This window comes from Lampetra planeri, chromosome 5 (assembly GCF_965212315.1).
Source record: "Lampetra planeri chromosome 5, kcLamPlan1.2.h2, whole genome shotgun sequence".
Lineage (NCBI taxonomy): Eukaryota > Metazoa > Chordata > Hyperoartia > Petromyzontiformes > Petromyzontidae > Lampetra > Lampetra planeri.
The window spans coordinates 16,813,229-16,830,146 of NC_136111.1; the positions used below are offsets into that span (position 1 = coordinate 16,813,229).

Consider the following 16,918-nt stretch of genomic DNA (forward strand, 5'->3'; position numbering starts at 1 on the left):
GTGTGTGTTTGTGACATGTGGTGTGGTGTGCATGTGACCACAGGACCCGCTGGTTTTTGCCGAGCCCCCGTCCATCAAGCTGTGCTGCCAGCTGTGTTGCGGCATCTTTAAGGACCCCATCATCACGACGTGCGGGGTGAGCCGCTCGCCGTCGCACATCGCCGGTTTACCCACCCCGTCACGTTAACCCTTTCCCGTTCCGATGACGTATGTGTACGGCGTCAGTTTTTTTTTTCTTCTTCCGATTTCCCTCCGTTGATGTACGTGTACATCATCGAAACGAAAGCAGAATAAAAACGAAGATAAAATCACTTTATCAGTACGAGAGGCTCCCCGCAAGGTCATGCGGGAGGGCGTGCGGTACAGTTTGGCGCCAGGTATAGTAGAGTGCGGCGGTCATGTCGCTAAGGCTCTCTGCGGCGAGTACAACGTCTTTAACAAAAACGACGGCGCTACTACGCCTCTCCAAAATAAAATTAAAGCTGAGCCGCTTTAATTTGCACGTTCCGAGATTCGGAGGAGAACGGGACCCACACCCTGCAACTTGCAGACGTCTCGGGACGGGAAGGGGTCAAGCGAATCCACTTCATCATCACTCGCCAGTCGGGCTACGATGTTGTCGCTGAGGAAGAGGTGCGTGGATAAAACTAGAATTCACGGAATAAGGTGGGGTGCTAGCACCCCCCCCCCGCCCCATTATCTCCACCCCCCACTCCACTTCCCTCCCACCAACGTAGAGCATTTTCAAAAATAAATAAAGGAAGCGCCTGATCTAATGTGTTTCTGCAGCCATTTTCCAATATTTCACGGACTTTGCTGACCACCGCCGTGACCTCCGTGCCAAAATCGTAGCCTTCGTCATCACCGCTCACCGTCAAGAATCATCCCCCACACCATCGCTCACCATCACGCAACATTACCCGCATCATCGCTCACCATCATACACCATCGCTCACCATCACTCACCATCACACACCATCGCTCACCATCACACATCATCACCCGCATCATCGCTCACCATCATACACCATCGCTCACCATCACTCACCATCACACACCATCGCTCACCACCGCACAATATCACACATCGCCACTCACCATCACACACCATCGCTCACCATCACACAACATCACCCGCATCATCACTCACCACCGTACATCGCCACTCACCATCACACACCATCGCTCACCATCACACACCATCACTCACCAACACTCACCGTCCCTCGCCCTCACACCACCATCGCACATCATCGCCTACCCTCGCACGTCACCACGCCACATCACCGCACCTCCGGTTAGCGTGGTCGGGCTGCATACGTTGCGTAATAAGTTCAACATACATCCATCCAATGCATCTTTCTTCCTGGCCACCAGCAGCACCAGTACTTGGCTGTCTGGTGCCACCATTTGCTGACACAGGGAAGGGGAGCGGGGGGGGAGGGGGGGCAGTGGTCCCTGCTGATCGCCCGTGCCGCGTGTATGTACGTACGTGTGTCTCCGTGCCTCAACTGGTATGCAGGAGGTTGTGGATTCGATCCCAAGCTTGATGCTTGTATATTTGGAGTTTGAATGTTCTTCATGTGGTCGCGTGGAGTTTTCTCCGGGTCCTCCAGGTTTTCCCCTGCGGGTTTAAAATCAACATCACGCGTTGCGAGCAATTGGCTGCTATAAATTGTCACGTGATAAGCCACTTTGTTGAGCTATCGTTTGTTGGCCAGGTCGCTTCTGAGAAAGAGCTGCGTGACTTTCGGTAAAGTCACTTAGGTTAGAAAATTAATAGATCACGACGTTTCCATCGCGACACAAGCGACCGTCATCAGGTGGGACCACAGCAAGAAACAACTTCAGCAGTTTGTTTTTTTTCCTTCTGTGTTGGTCTCACCTGGTGACGGTGGCTTGCGTTGCGATCGAAACGTCGTGATCTATTAATTTTCTACCCACGTGACTTTACCGAAAGAACCAAAGACAAATCAATACGAATGATCGTTTAGTTTTAGTGTTTTTATGGAGAACCTACTGGCGCCCATGTCACGTGTACCTACGTGTGTGTGTGTGTGTTTGTGTGTGAAACCCGCGCCCATATCATGTGTCCGTACGTGTGTGTGTGTATGTGTGTTTGTGTGTGTTTGTTTGTGTGTGGAACCCACTGGCACCCATGTCACGTGTACGTACGTACGTGTATGTGTGTGTTTGTGTGTGGAACCCACTGGCGCCCATGTCATGTGTACGTACGTGTGTGTGTGTTTGTTTGTGTGTGTGTGTGTGTTTGTGTGGGGAACCCACTGGCGCCCATGCCACGTGTACGTACGTGTGTGTGTATGTATGTGTGTATGTGCGTGTGTGTGTGTTTGTATGTGGAACCCACTGGTGCCCATGCCACGTGTACGTACGTGTATGTGTATGTATGTGTGTATGTGCGTGTGTGTGTGTTTGTGTGGAACCCACTGGCGCCCATGCCACGTGTACGTACGTACATGTGTGTATGTGTGTGTGGAACCCGGTCTCCCGTGCCCAGTTCCGCTCGCGATTGCTGGCGCCCCACTTATCAGTTCCGCGCGCTTTGTTTCATAACGAGGACGGGGAGGCCTCCGTTGTTGGGTTTTTTTTCTCTTCGCATTCATTTCTAATTTTGTCTCGCAATTATTTACCCAAGGAAAGACTCGCTTAGCCTCAAGGCTTTCATTTTTCAGTCACGTGGTGCGGGGCGATCTGACGATCACCTCGAGCTATTTCCTAACCGAGTGGAGTTTGTCGGCGGTAGTGGAGAAGAGCGATTGCCCGGGCCGTGACGGCTCGCGCCTCGGCTTTCGTGACTCCGTGTTGGGCCTTGACTGCTCGTGACTGCCGCTGAACCGTGACCGCTCTTGATTGGTGCTGAGCCGTGGCGGCTCTTGACTCGCGTGCGGGACTGTCACGCCGACTTGCAAGGGGGTGGAATCCTACAGCCCAACGCTGCGTGCGTTTCTCTCGTGCATGGCGTGTCTGTTTTGTATTGCGTGCGTCTCTTGCGTGGGGGAATGACAACATTGTGTGCAGTTTGTGTGTCCGTGTGTGTTGTGCTGTTTTTCTGTGGTGTGTTTTCATTTCGTGCTGCGTGTGTGTCTGTCTTGCGTGTGTTGTGCTATGGGTTACATCTGCTCTGTGTGCGTCGTGCACCCTCTGCTGTGTGTGTTGCATCTGTCATGCCCCTGTTGCGTTGTTTATCATGCGCGTGTGCGTGTGTGCTGTGTCTGTTGGGTCTGCAGCACACGTTCTGCCGCAAGTGCGCGCTGACGTCCGGTGAGTTGCGTGTCCGGTTTGCGTCGCGTCCGGGTGAATGTGTAGCGAGCCGCTCGGGGTGGGGGGAGGGCGGTGGTGAGGTGCTGCTGTGAATGGTGAGCGAGGTGGTGAGCGAGGTGTAGTGGTGAAGGTTGCGGTGAGGGAGATGTGCGCAATGGTGAGGATGGAGGTGGTGAGGAATCATTGCAACTGGTGGTCATTGAAAAACTATTCTGTTCAACTCGGCACCGCCAGCACCACCTACCTGGTTCACTATCATCCCTACCACCAACACCTTTGCTGTTTCCACCGCCCCCCAAAGCCACCTATTGCCACCACCACGACCACCACCACCAGCAGCACCACTACCATCCACCATCACTATCACACTCCACAAACAACAGCAACAGCTGCCATTCGTGGACATCATCGCAGCGCTTGTGCCAGGCCGCTGGTTTCGAACCGATATATTTACTAAGACCACCAGCACCATTACCATCCCACCACTGACAACAACCGCCGTTCGCCACTAAGTGGCAGCGACGTCACAACGGCGCTTGCGTCAGGTTCGGTGCACCCAATCCCCACTGCCAACAGCATTCAGCCCCGCCACCACCACGGCAGCAGCAGCCGAACAAACACAGACGCGCCTCGAAAACAGAATCTTAAAAAGCCAAAACCCGAACCTCGACCAGAACATCCCATTGGCACGCGCTGTGTTTTCGGTGCAATTAAACGCAAAAACCCACCTCCAGAGATCGTTAAGCTGCGGCGACCACACCTACGACAGCGGCCAGGGCCAAACAACAACAGAGAGCGCGGTGCGAGGCGTTTGTGGGGGGGGGTTGTAGAAGAAGTCAGTGGGTGGAGGGGTGCGAGACGGGGTGGCGTGGGGTGGGTGGCGGCAGTGGACGGTAGCGTCGGTGGCGGGCGCCGCCACGACAGATAAGCTGGGCCTTGGGGGGAGGCGGGGACGGGGGGTGGGGGCGGGGAGGTGGGGGGTGGCGGCCCTCTCCCTGGCAAGGTGCTTCCTGCCCCCCCCCCTCACCGGTTGCCGTGGACGTCACGACTCCTTGGCCGTCGTGGCCCCGGGCGCAGTGCCAGACGCCGGGAGAAAGTGCCGGATTTTGGCCGTAAATTTTGTTTTGATTGCAAAGCGGTAACGGAGCGGGGGGCGGGGAAGGTGGAGATGAGGGGTGGCGTTTTCTTGCCGAGCAGAGTGGAGTGGCTCTTGCGTCCAGATGAAGCCCGGGGGTGGGGGGGGGGGTGGCGCAAGTTGGGAGAATGAGCGATGGACTGGAGGTGGTCGCGTGTCGCCAAACGAGCCGTTCATGTTCGTTACGAACCTTTCCCACACCGTCCACCGTCCTCTGCGTTCGTTCCCCTCGCTTGCCAGCTCACGGTTCATGAGGAGGGGTTATATTGTGTGTGTGGTGGAGGGGGGGGGCACAATGCATACTTATTATGCCGTGCTGGCCTTACTAGTTGCTCGCTAACAACACCAGCAAGTCTATTAGGCCGGTGTACGTGCAGAGGGTTTACTGCTGCGTCACGGCGCTACAAACCCCGACTTCCGGAGTTCGATCTCCGGTCACGGCTAACGTTAGTGGCGAGCGATATCTCGATCAGAGGGCTCGGCATCCCCTATGCTGACTCGGCCTTAAATGAGTACCCGCTGCGGTTGTGTGAACATCAGCACTGGGCGCGGTACTGCCCTGCGTCACCCACCCGCCTGTGTGTGCTGTGCCGACATTAATTACAAGGTCGCACTTATTGCACGCAAAGTGCTTGCCACGAATGAACGACAACATCTTACTGAGGAGGATAAACCATTACGCGAACTCCGGTTAGCCTTGCTTCTGGCCAACCATCGAACAAAGCTGGGTCACCGCATCGCCGGCTTTCAGATCCGTTTGTGCGGCCATCTGGAACGCTCTTCCTTCCGATATCAGGAAGCAACTGGGAGCTGTGCACTTTGAAATCTAAATAGAACATTAATTTCTTTGGAACTGCTTTTTGTGTTTTATTTGTTGTCCTTCCCCCCCCCCACACCTCCGCTTAGCATTGTCGGCTACGTTCGTTGCCAAAGAAGTTTCACATTCATATGCGTGTGCATCCGTACAATAGGGCGCTCACCAACAGCACTTGCCCCAAAGGGTGCGTTTAAAAAGGCTCTCCCGGGGGGGGCGATCTTTTGTCTTTTGTAGAGAAGTGTCCGGTGGACAACGCAAATCTCACGGTGGTGGTGAACAACATTGCGGTGGCCGAGCAGATCGGGGAGCTCTTCATTCACTGCAAGTTCGGGTGCCGCGTGGCGGCGGCGGGCGGTGGCGGTGGCGTGGGGGTCGCGGGGGTCGCGGGGAAGCTGGGCTCCTCGTGGGAGGTCGACCCCCGCGGCTGTCCCTTCACCATCCGCATCAGCGCTCGCAAGCAAGTCGCCCCGCGCTGCCCCACACGCCGCACTGCCACACCGCACTACACGGAGCGCTACCCAGCGCTACGTGTTTGTGCACATATACCTGCGTGTGTGCGTGCACGTGTACGTGTGTGCGTGCGCACGTGTGTGTGTGCGCGTTTGTGCCGGGAGCATGTGCAGGGAGCCGTAGTGTAGCGCTTTGCGAGCGGCGCTACAAACCCGGCGACAAGAGTTTGATTCCCGCTCACAGCCGACACCAGTAACGATTATCTTAACCAGTCATGGGCCTCTGCTCCGTCGACTCGGCCTCAAATGAGTACCTGGCGCGGTGTGTAAACTTCGCCACTGGGGAGACAAAGGCGGCCGGGCGCGGTGCTGGCCACGCACCCCCTCGTGTGCCGTGCCGGCCTTCATAGGTGCTCGCTAACAGCACTTGCCCCAACAGTCTTGTTAAAGCTATCGGGGGGGGTGTGATCTTGGTCTTTGTTGTTGCAGGGAGCACGAGGAGAGCTGTGACTACCGCCCCGTACATTGCCCCAACAACCCGAGTTGCCCGCCGCTGCTCAAGGTCAACCTGGCAGTGCACCTCAAGGAGTGCGAGCACATCAAGTGTGTGCACGCCAAGTACGGGTACGCTCAGCGCCGGCGGGAGCAGCAGCAGCAGCAGCAGCCTCGGCATCATTAGCAGCAGTATCATCATTTGTTACAGCATCGTCACCATTACAATCATCTTCTGTAGAATTATCCGCAACAGCATCATCAGCATCATTAGCAGCAGTATCATCATTTGCTACAGCATCGTCACCATTACTATCATCTCCCGTAGCAGTATCCGCAACAGCATCATCATCATTTATCAGCAGCAGCTGCAGCGTTGTCATAATCAGCGGCAGCTGCATTATGCTTTCGCCAGCAGCAGCAACTGCAGCTCATGCAAATGTATAAAAACTAAAATATTATTACTGACTGTGATGTCCACCCCCTGCCCCCACCCCTATCAGAGTTTTGCCCCCCCCCCCCCGCCCCCCCCCGTTTAAACTTTCCAATGGGTGCAGGGGTGAGCGAAAGTAACGCGTGTAAAACGAATTGACGAGAGAGTGTAAGAAAAAAAAAGATTATTAAAAAAAACTTTTTTTTATTAAAAACACTAAAACAGCCGAGAGCCGTGAACATAATAACACTTTTATCGGGGTTAAGACCGTTTAAAAAATAGCCGATTCCTCTGGGAGTGACCATAGCCCTTCCTCCTCACCGTTTAAGGGAAATGCTGTTCAACGCACCACCTCGTACTCTTCTTGTATTTGATTGAACCATTATGGTGCTGATTGTACATTTAACCCTCGTGTAGTAGTCGTACACTTTCATGTTTATTGTTTAGTTTTGCGGGCCCGGTGCTGGCCACCCACACCCTCGGGCGCCGTGCCTGCCTTCATTGGTGCTCGCTAACGGCACTTGCCCCCACAACCTGTTACAGGCTACCCAGGGGATCTTCGCCTTGTGTGTGCTGTGTTAGAACACAGCATGGTGGCACAGTGGGGAGCACAGGTGGTGGTGCATCTGCCAGCCATCTCCGCGAAGTCAACCCCGAAACACACTGGGTCTGTCCCGTGACCTCCTGCCAGCATCGAGCCTTTGACACATTTATGCGATAGCCTCAAACTGCACCTTTCCTGGCACGAGTGCTGCGGTGACGTCGCCATCACATATCGCCAAACGTCAGACGCCGCGGTAGCGAGATGTTAACTCCCTCGCCTGGTGTACAGGAGGTCGTGGGTTTTATCCCGACCCTGACGCCTGCTGGATATTTGGAGTTTGCGTGTCTCTCTCTCAACATCATCACGGTGACTAGGAGATGTTAACTCGCTCGCCTGGTATACAGGAGGTCGTGGGTTTTATCCCGACCCTGACGCCTGCTGCTGTATATTTGGAATTTGCATGTTCTCTCTCTCTCTCTCCGTGGTCGCGTGGATTTTTTTCTCCGGCATCCTCCGGTTTTTCCCCCTGCATTTAGAATCGACATCACGTGTTTAGAGTATTTGGCTGCTGCAATAAATACAAACCACGTGACGACAAGCGACTTCGTTGCGCTGTGATTTGTGGTAGCCAGGTCGCTTCTGAAAAAGAGCTATGTAGCTCCGTGGGTCTTTCCGTTGACGTCTTGCGTCCTTCCGTGCGTGCGTGTGTGACCCCAGGTGCCCGTTTGCGGGCAACCAGGAGGCGTTTGCTCTGCACCTGCCCTCGTGCCGCTTCGAGGGGCTCAAGGAGTTCCTGCAGCAGACGGAGGATCGCTTCCACGAGCTGCAGCTGTCGCTCACGCAGAAGGACCAGGAGATCGGCTTCCTGCGCAGCATGCTGGGCAAGCTGTCGGAGCGCCTCGACCAGCACGAGAAGAGCGTCGAGCTCAAGTTCGGTAACGACCGCAGTGGCTGAGCAGCCCGCGCTGGGGCGCACGCGCGAACGGCGCCCAATCGGACTCGGAATCTTGATTTGCACCGCAGGAATCCGATGAGCTGTGAAGCTCTCGTTCGCAGATCGTCCAGTCGTCTTTCGCAGATCGTCCAGTAGTGAGCATGGGCACGCGTGCACAGCCCTCGCAGGCACGCACAGCTCGCATGGGCGAAACTCAAAGACTAAGAGCCCCCGTGTAGCCTTAACAGACTGTGTTGGGGAAAGTGCTGTTAGCGAGCACCTATGAAGGCCGGCAAGGCACAGGACAGGGTAGGTGGCCAACACCACGCCCGGCCGCATTTGTCTTCCTAGCGGCGATGTTCGCACATCGGAGGTTCAGAACATCATCAGCGGTGTTGGCCATGAGCGGGAATTGAACTCGGGTCGCTGGGTACACGCACGGGCACACGCACGGGCACACGCACGGGCACACGCGCACAGCATGCAGGTAGTCACAGGCGTGCATGGTTCACATGGACACGAACGGCTGAAACTGGCAAGCACAGCTCACACGAGCATGTAGACAGTCACAGGCCCGCACAGAGCTCATCCAGCACGACCCTCGCAGTCGGAGGCGGTTCGAGGGGTTGAGGTGGGCTACCGGATGGCGTGGTGTGGCGCAGCTTGGCGGCGGCGGTGGTGTTGGTGGTGTTGGTGGTGGTGTTGGTGGTGGTGGTGTTGGTGTTGGTGGTGGTGTTGGTGGTGGTGGTGTTGGTGGTGTTGGTGGTGGTGGTGTTGGTGTTGGTGGTGGTGTTGGTGGTGGTGGTGTTGGTGTTGGTGGTGGTGGTGGTGTTGGTGGTGTTGATGGTGGTGTTGGTGGTGGCGGCGGCGGTGTTGGTGTTGGTGGTGGTGTTGTTGGTGGTGGTGGTGTTGTTGTTGGTGGTGGTGTTGGTGGTGGTGGTGGTGGTGGTGTTGGTGGTGGTGTTGGTGGTGTTGGTGCTGATGTGGCGGTGCCGTGGGTGTGTGACCGTGCCTGCAGACGTGCTCGACGAGAACCAGAGCAAGCTGAGCGAGGACCTCATGGAGTTCCGGAGAGACACCTCCATGCTGAGCGTGAGTCGTGCTCGCAACTGCACAGCCGCACATTTGACCGGGCAATAGCCACACGTGACAACACGTAGAACCACGGCAACCACGCGGCAACCACGCGGCAACCACGCGGCAACCACGCGGCAACCACGCCTCCACGTTCCGCAGCAGTGTGAAGCTTACCAAGCCATGGCCAAGGCACCTTCGCCAATGCCTTTGTTGCTACAAGTGTGGGGCAGGTACCAAACGGTCCTCCTCATTGTCATGCTAATTGTGTTGCTGCCGTGTTGGCAGTGATAATGACCAAGCACATCTATGGCCAACATCCATCACGTTCGTCAAGAACACCGTTGCCTGAAAATGAAAAAGTATGATATAAGAGCCGACTTTTACTATCCGTGCGACAACATCAACATTAATTCAACGGCACCGGAGATTAATTTGGCTACACGACACGCAAACTACAATTCGTTCAACTTCCCCTTAACCCTCTTGCCACCCCCCCCCCCCCGTGAGCCCCCCCCCCCCCCCGCGAGCGTGAGAACGCTGTGAAGTCACAATGTGGCCCTCTCCCTCCGCAGGACGAGCTCTCGCACATCAACGCGCGGCTCAACATGGGGGTCCTGGGATGTAAGTAGCCCCTCCACCTCCACCACTACCGCCCTCTGCCACCACCACCCCCACTCAACCATGCTTGGCCCCACCCACTCAGCCACTGTGGCACGATGCTGGCGATGTGATCAGGGGGGGGGGGCCCGGCCAGCGATTGAGGGGGGGGGTGGGATCTAGCCGGTGATGAGAGAATCGGGCCAGCGATGATGATGAGGATGAAGGAGAGGAGGAGGGGGGGAGGAAGAGGAGGTGGGGGCTGCCCGGTGTTTCCTGTCGTGAGCTAAGCGCTTCCCGTCCGGTGCAATGGCAGGAAGTGGAGCCCAGCTGTGGCTGTGCTGACGCGCGGACTTCTCACGCTGGCTCCTCACGCTGGCTCCTCACGCTGGCTCCTCACGCTGGCTCCTCACGCTGGCTCCTCACGCTGACTCACGCTGGCTCACACTGGCTCCTCACGCTGACTCACGCTGGCTCACGCTGGCTCCTCATGCTGGCTCCTCACGCTAGCCTCGCTCGTAGCCGGCACGGCAGCAGGGGGTGGGTTGGGTCCACGGGACAGTCTGGTGCCTGCCATAGGAATGCGGAATTGCCGCCGCTGGCCCCGTGGCCATCAGTGTTTGAGCAGGGAAAAAAAACAGACTGTTTTTTTTGAGAATCGATGCAGAAATGCAGACGGGGCTGTCGGTGATTAATGAGATTGCCGGGGTATCAATCTGCCACCGATTGCTAACCGCGGGAGTGGGCACCGAATGATTCCCACACCGATGATGCACGCATCAAAAACACCTTGTCTGTGAGCAGAGATTGTTCGTCACACAATGAAACGGTAAATATCCTTTACAGTGTAATTCCAGGTGAGAGACCTTTAATACCGAGGCCTATATAAGCTATAAATAATATTTTTTTTGACGAGGTCATTCCCACTGAGCTGTACAGCTCGTTTTCTAGAAGCGACCTGGCCACAAATGGTAGCCCAATGAGAAGTAGCTTGTCACGTGGAAATTTATAGCAGCCAAATACTCAACAAATGTTGATTCTAAACGTGGAGGGAAAACCTGGAGGACCCGGAGAAGAAACCACACGACCACGGGGAGATAGAGAACATGCAAACTCCAAATTTACAGGTGTCAGGGTCGGGAATGAACCCACGACTTCCTGCATACCGGACGAGGTAGATAACATCTTTCCACCGCGGCGCCCATATTCTTCGTCACGGCCTGGCTCTGCCTCGAAGAGTGAGCAATGGGCACAAAGCCTCCACCGCTTAACTTGATCCGGCTCTGAGCACGGCATACACACAAAGATCCCCCATATAGCCTTAACAGACTGTAGGAGCAAGTGCTGTTAGTGTACACACGCGCACACACACACACCACACTCAATCCGCGTCAACTACAGAATAGTCATGACAATGAGCAGGCATGCATACACAAGTGTACCATACGTGTGCATGTCTTTCCCATCATGAGCCGAGACTGAATCAAGCCACGGGTGAGCCGTCGTTCGTACGTCTCTGAAAGCAAGTGGGCGGCTCAGGCCTGAGCTGAGGCAGTGCCTGAGGATATGGCCGGGCCTGAGTTCCTCTGGCAGGGGAAGCCTGGGTCGCGGCGTTGATGCCAACGTGACATCATGGCGGTTGTGTAATGCTTCGCATGCCTCCACCGCCCCCCCCCTCACCCCCTAGCAGCATACGACCCGCAGCAGATCTTCAAGTGCAAGGGCACGTTCGTGGGCCACCAGGGCCCCGTGTGGTGCCTGTGCGTCTACCCCACCGGAGATCTCCTCTTCAGCGGCTCCTCCGACAAAACCATCAAGGCAGGCTGCGCCACTCGCCGCCCTCACCGGCCGGCTCGTGCCATCTCGCCAGCAGCAGCAGCAGTAGCAGCAGCAGCAGTAGCAGCAGCAGCAGCAGTAGCAGCAGTAGCAGCAGCAGCACTACCAAAACACCCGGCAGTACTGCCACCAGTTTCTGGCAACTCACGGCAACCAACACCACCACTCTCACCACCTGCCGTATTGCAACTACCGGCACCGCCAGCACAACCACTAGCAGTGCCGCCAGCAGCACCTCTAGCACAGAGTGACCCATATCCTGGCACCGCCAGTTCCTGCCATCCCACTACAAGCAATACCACCACCACCACCTGCCATCTAACGACCACCGGCACCATCAACACAACAGCCACTATCCTTGAACACCTGTGAGATGTGGGAGTCTGAGGGATGTTTGTTGTTGGTTGTCGCAGCTGTTATTGCTAATAATGTTGCCGATGATATCCATGCTGTTGGGCAGGTGTGGGATACGTGCACCAACTACAAGTGTCAGAAAACCCTGGAGGGGCATGACGGCATTGTGCTGGCGCTGTGCATACAGGGGTGAGTGGTGGTGGTGGTGGTGGCGGTGGCGGTGGTAGTAGTGGTTGTGGCCACCACGAGGTGAAATTCCACTGACCTATTGAGACTTCACTGACCCATTGAGATTCGACTGGCCCATTGAAACGCCACTGGCCCATTGATACGCTGGTTGTGTGTAAAACTAATTTGTAATCAAGCACGTTGATGAAATTGATTCCTATTTGTATATTTTTCCAGGAACAAGCTCTACAGCGGATCGGCAGACTGCACCATAATCGTGAGTGGCCGCCGGAGTGGTAACATTTTGTGGCAGCTTTTCTCCTCTCTCTCCCGAAGCGAAGGGGTATTTAACCAGACCTGTGCGCGCGCGAGTGCTTGTGCGCGTGTTTTGCGTGTTTGTTGCGTGTACATGTGCATGTGTCTAGTGTAGCTCGCGAACAGCACTTGCCCCAACAATCTGTTAAGGCTATACGAGGAATCTTTGTCTTTTGTAGTTTAGTGGTTAGCGCACTGTGCTACGAAACCGACGACCCGAGTTCGATTCCCGCTCACGGCCACCAACTCCACTGGTGACGATTATTTGAACCGGTTCTGGGCCTCCCCTCGGACGATTCGGCCTAAAATGAGTACCTGGTGCGGTGTGTAAACATTGCCACTGGGGAGACAAAGGCGGCCGGGCGTGGTCCTGGCCCCTCATGTACCGTGTCAGCTATCACAGGTGCTCGCTAACAGCAGTTGCATTTCACGACGCTGCTCTTCGTATGCAAATTGTATTGTACAGTGAAACCTTGGATTGCGAGCATAATTCGTTCCGGAAACGTGCTTGTAATCCAAAGCACTTGTACATCAGTTGTGATCACGTGACGCTCGGCAGACAAAGCGTATACACGTACTACTCGTATTGCAAGACCTCGCTCGTTTATCAAATTAATATTTATTTAAAAATCTTGCAAAACACTCGCAGACCAAGTTACTCGCAATCCAAGGTTTTACTGTAGTTGTATGTGTGCGTGTGTGCGTGCGTGAACTCGTGTGTGCGTGTTTCTATGCCTATGCGTGCCTACGTGCATGCGTGTGGACATGCGTGTGGACATGCGTGTGGACATGCGTGTGGACTTGCGTGTGGACTTGCGTGTGCCTGCGCATGTGGGGACCAGGAGTGCAATAGTTGGAGCTCTGCGCGACGAACCCTGCGACCCGAGTTCGATTTCCACTCGCGGCCAACACGAATGATGATTATCTGAACCGGTCCTGGGCCTCCCCTAGGTCGACTCGGCTTCAAATGAGTCACCTAGTGCAGTGTGTAAAAATCACCACTGGGGAGACAAAGGCGGCCGGGCGCGGTGCTGGCCACATCACCCCTTCGTGTGCCGTTCCGGCCTTCAGAGGCGCTCGCTAACAGAACTTGCCCCTACAGTCTCCTCGGGCTATACGGGGGATATATGTCTTTGTTTCTATGTATGTATGGGTGTGCGTGCCTACATGGCCTGGCACAAGCGTCGTGGTGACGTCACCGCCACTTAGTGGCGAATGGCGGTTGTTGTTGTTGCCTACATGCACTTGCGTGTGCGTGTGCATGTACATTCGTGCGTACGTGAATGTGTGTGTGTGTGTGAAGGTGTGGGATATCCCGACGCTGCAGAACGTGAACACGATCCGCGCGCACGACAACCCCGTGTGCACCCTCGTGGCCTCGGCCAGCCTCCTCTTCACCGGCTCGCTCAAGGCCATCAAGGCGAGGAGCCGGCCCCCTCCACCCCTCTACCACCCCTCTACCACCCCTCTACCACCCCTCTACCACAAATCTACCACCCATGCCGTCCGCACCACCTGTACCGACGGCTCTCCCAGCTGTACCGATGGCTGTCCCAGCTGTACCAATGACTGTCCAAGCTGTACCGATGTTCCCAATGGGCAGCTGTCTCAGGCTGTGCTGTGCCGGTGGTGCAGGTGTGGGACATGGTGGGCACGGAGCTGAAGCTGAAGAAGGAGCTGACGGGCCTGAACCACTGGGTGCGGGCGCTGGTGGCCTCACAGCACTACCTCTACAGTGGCTCCTACCAGACCATCAAGGTGAGTTCACACAACAAAGATAAAGATCTCCCATATAGCCTTAACACACTTTTGAGGCAAGTGCTGTCAGCGAGCACCTATGAAGGCTGGCACAGCGCATGATGTGGTGGTTGTCCAGCGCAACGCCTGGCCGCCCTTTGTCTCCCCAGTGGCGATGCTTACACACCGCATCAGGTACTCATTTGAGGCTGAGTCGACCTAGGTGGAGGTCCAGGACCTGGTCTTAGCCATGAGCGGGAATCGAACTCGGGTCCACGGGTTTGTAGCGCACCACGATAACCGCTGCACTATCACACACACACACAGACGTACACAACAACAACAACAACAGCCGTCATTCGACACTAAGCGACGGTGATGTCACCGCAGTGCCCGTGCCAGATTAGGTGAACTTTAGGGCCACGTGCAGTGTTAAAGGCTCGCTGTCAAGAGATATGCGGGTCAAGACACATGTACATGCACACGTATGGTGCACTTGTGTATGCATGCCTGCTCATTGTCATGACTATTCTGTAGTTGACGCGGATTGAGTGTGGTGTGTGTGTGCGCATGTGTGTGTGTGCGCATTAACAGCACTTGCCCCTACAGTATGTTAAGGCTATACGGGGGATCTTTGTGTGTATGCTGTGATGCTGACAACGAGCGCCGAGTGGCTAAAACGCAGCCTTAATTTAGCACTTGGTGCAACGTGCGGCATCGGCATCGGGGAGACAAAGGCGGCCGGAGGGGCGGTGCTGGTCACTGCCCGCCCCTCCTCGTTCGTCCGTGGCGTCCTTCAGAGGTTCTAGATTTGAAGCTTTCATAACTGCAAGGATTCATACTCTTAGTTTTTTCGGTAAAGTCACGTAGGTAAAAAAAAAATGAAATTAATAGAAATTATAAAAATCACGACGTTTCGGAGGCAACACAAGTCTCCGTCATCAGGTGGGACCGTCACAGCCAGATTGGCTGTATCGGCAAATCTGGCTATGATACAGCAAATCTGGCTGTGACGGTCCCACCTGATGACGGAGACTTGTGTTGCCTCCGAAACGTCGTGATTTTTATTATTTTATTTTACTTTTAATTTAAAAAAAATTTTTACCTACGTGACTTTACCGAAAAAACTAAGAGTATGTCCTTCAGAGGTGCCCGCCGGATGGCACTGGCCCCAGCTGTCTGCGGGGGTACACCGGGGATCTTTGCCTCTGCGTGTTTTCGTTTGCAGATCTGGGACATGCGCTCGCTGGAGTGCGTGCACGTCCTGCAGACGTCCGGGGGCAGCGTCTACTCCATCGCCGTTACAAACCACCACATCGTGTGCGGCACCTACGAGAACCTCATACACGTACGGACGCGCACGCACACTCGCACGCACGCACAAGGCGTTGACAGACTGTAGGGGCAAGTGCTGTTAGCGAGCACCTATGAAGGCCGGCACGGCACACGAGATGGGGTGGGTGGTCGGCACCATGCCCGGCCGCCTTTGTCTCCGCACTGGCGACGTTTCCACATCGCACCAGGTACTCATTTAAGGCTGAGTTGACCTAGGGGAGGCTGATGACCGGTTCCGATAATCGTCACTGGCGATGGGCGTAAGCGGGAATTGAACTCGGGGCGCCGGCTTCGTAGCACACACACATAGACGTGTACACACGCGTGTGCACGCTCACGTACACATTCACACGCTCACGTACACATTCACACTCGCACGCATACTTGTACAGCTGGGCGATCTTGTCACTAGCCCGTGTTGTCACTCGCCCGTGTTGTCACAAGCCGGGGCTGTCACGAACCAGCGAGCGCTCCTGTAGTCATCCCACCCGACTTTGGGAGGTGCCCAGCGATGCGGTGTTCGCCGCTCGATGCAGAGGTTCACGGTTCCAACCTGGCGGACCGTCCCGGTTACTCCTGCGTGCTCGCTAACCGTCAAATGCAACGCACCGTCCGCTTCACAGTGGACACTAAAGATCCCCTGATGTGATTCGAAACGAGTTGTCCATACGCGGTGGCAGCATAATGTTGCAAATTTGATAAATGTATTATTTTTTTTATTCCCCCCCCCCCCCCCGCCGCCGCAAATGACTCAGCTGCTGCAGGAACGCACAGCGTCATCGCCACCAACTGTGAAACTGTTGCGTGCTGTAGGCCCGCGAAACACAGCTGCGTCTTACTTCATGTTCGCCTTCCGCTCTCAGACATATTGCGCGAATACCCAATTATCACGATTATCTCGTGCACGATGCGCGCTTTCCCATTTAAGTGATAGATGTTACCGCTCGACGCCGGTGGTGGCGTCCTTATCCGCACGGCGTCTCCAGATGGTGTATCGTGCCGGGCCGCCCCATCAATCCTGAACGCAAACCCCGTGAAGCTCGCGCCTCCACGCCCTTCAACCCGTCATCCCCCCTTTCACCGCCCCCCCCCCCCCCATGGCACGCGACCCCGGCCACCAGACGCCCGTCACAACAAACGTCCCCGGAACCTCGCCGCACCCACCCCCCTATTGTGCATCTTATCAAAGCTCCCATCCCCCTAATCGGAGCAATCTCCCCGCCCCCGCCTCCTCCTCCTCCCTCCCCTCTTCTTCACCGCTCATCCCTCTCCACCCACACGCCGTCGTCGCGTTTCATCCGTCAACTCGCCAAGATCGACCCGCCACACCCCCCCCCCCCATGAGCACAGCGCGCAGCAGCGTCGCCGGTTCATCAACCAGCACGATCCGCCGCGTTTCCTGCGCGAAGTGTG

At 55.8% G+C, this 16,918-nt stretch overlaps 1 protein-coding gene across 1 annotated transcript in view; it reads left to right on the forward strand.

Annotated features, from left to right (window-relative positions):
• Nucleotides 1–16,918, forward strand: part of LOC144719029 (E3 ubiquitin-protein ligase TRAF7-like) — a 36,778-nt gene that overhangs the window by 15,050 nt on the left and 4,810 nt on the right. Inside the window, exons 6-18 of the mRNA XM_078594761.1 lie at nucleotides 44–136; nucleotides 3,249–3,282; nucleotides 5,469–5,695; nucleotides 6,177–6,307; nucleotides 7,870–8,087; nucleotides 9,105–9,178; nucleotides 9,736–9,784; nucleotides 11,451–11,578; nucleotides 12,057–12,139; nucleotides 12,356–12,395; nucleotides 13,737–13,853; nucleotides 14,069–14,191; nucleotides 15,399–15,518. Of these exons, the coding sequence (XP_078450887.1) occupies nucleotides 44–136; nucleotides 3,249–3,282; nucleotides 5,469–5,695; nucleotides 6,177–6,307; nucleotides 7,870–8,087; nucleotides 9,105–9,178; nucleotides 9,736–9,784; nucleotides 11,451–11,578; nucleotides 12,057–12,139; nucleotides 12,356–12,395; nucleotides 13,737–13,853; nucleotides 14,069–14,191; nucleotides 15,399–15,518 (1,437 nt within the window). The remainder of the gene's footprint in view (nucleotides 1–43; nucleotides 137–3,248; nucleotides 3,283–5,468; nucleotides 5,696–6,176; nucleotides 6,308–7,869; nucleotides 8,088–9,104; nucleotides 9,179–9,735; nucleotides 9,785–11,450; nucleotides 11,579–12,056; nucleotides 12,140–12,355; nucleotides 12,396–13,736; nucleotides 13,854–14,068; nucleotides 14,192–15,398; nucleotides 15,519–16,918) is intronic.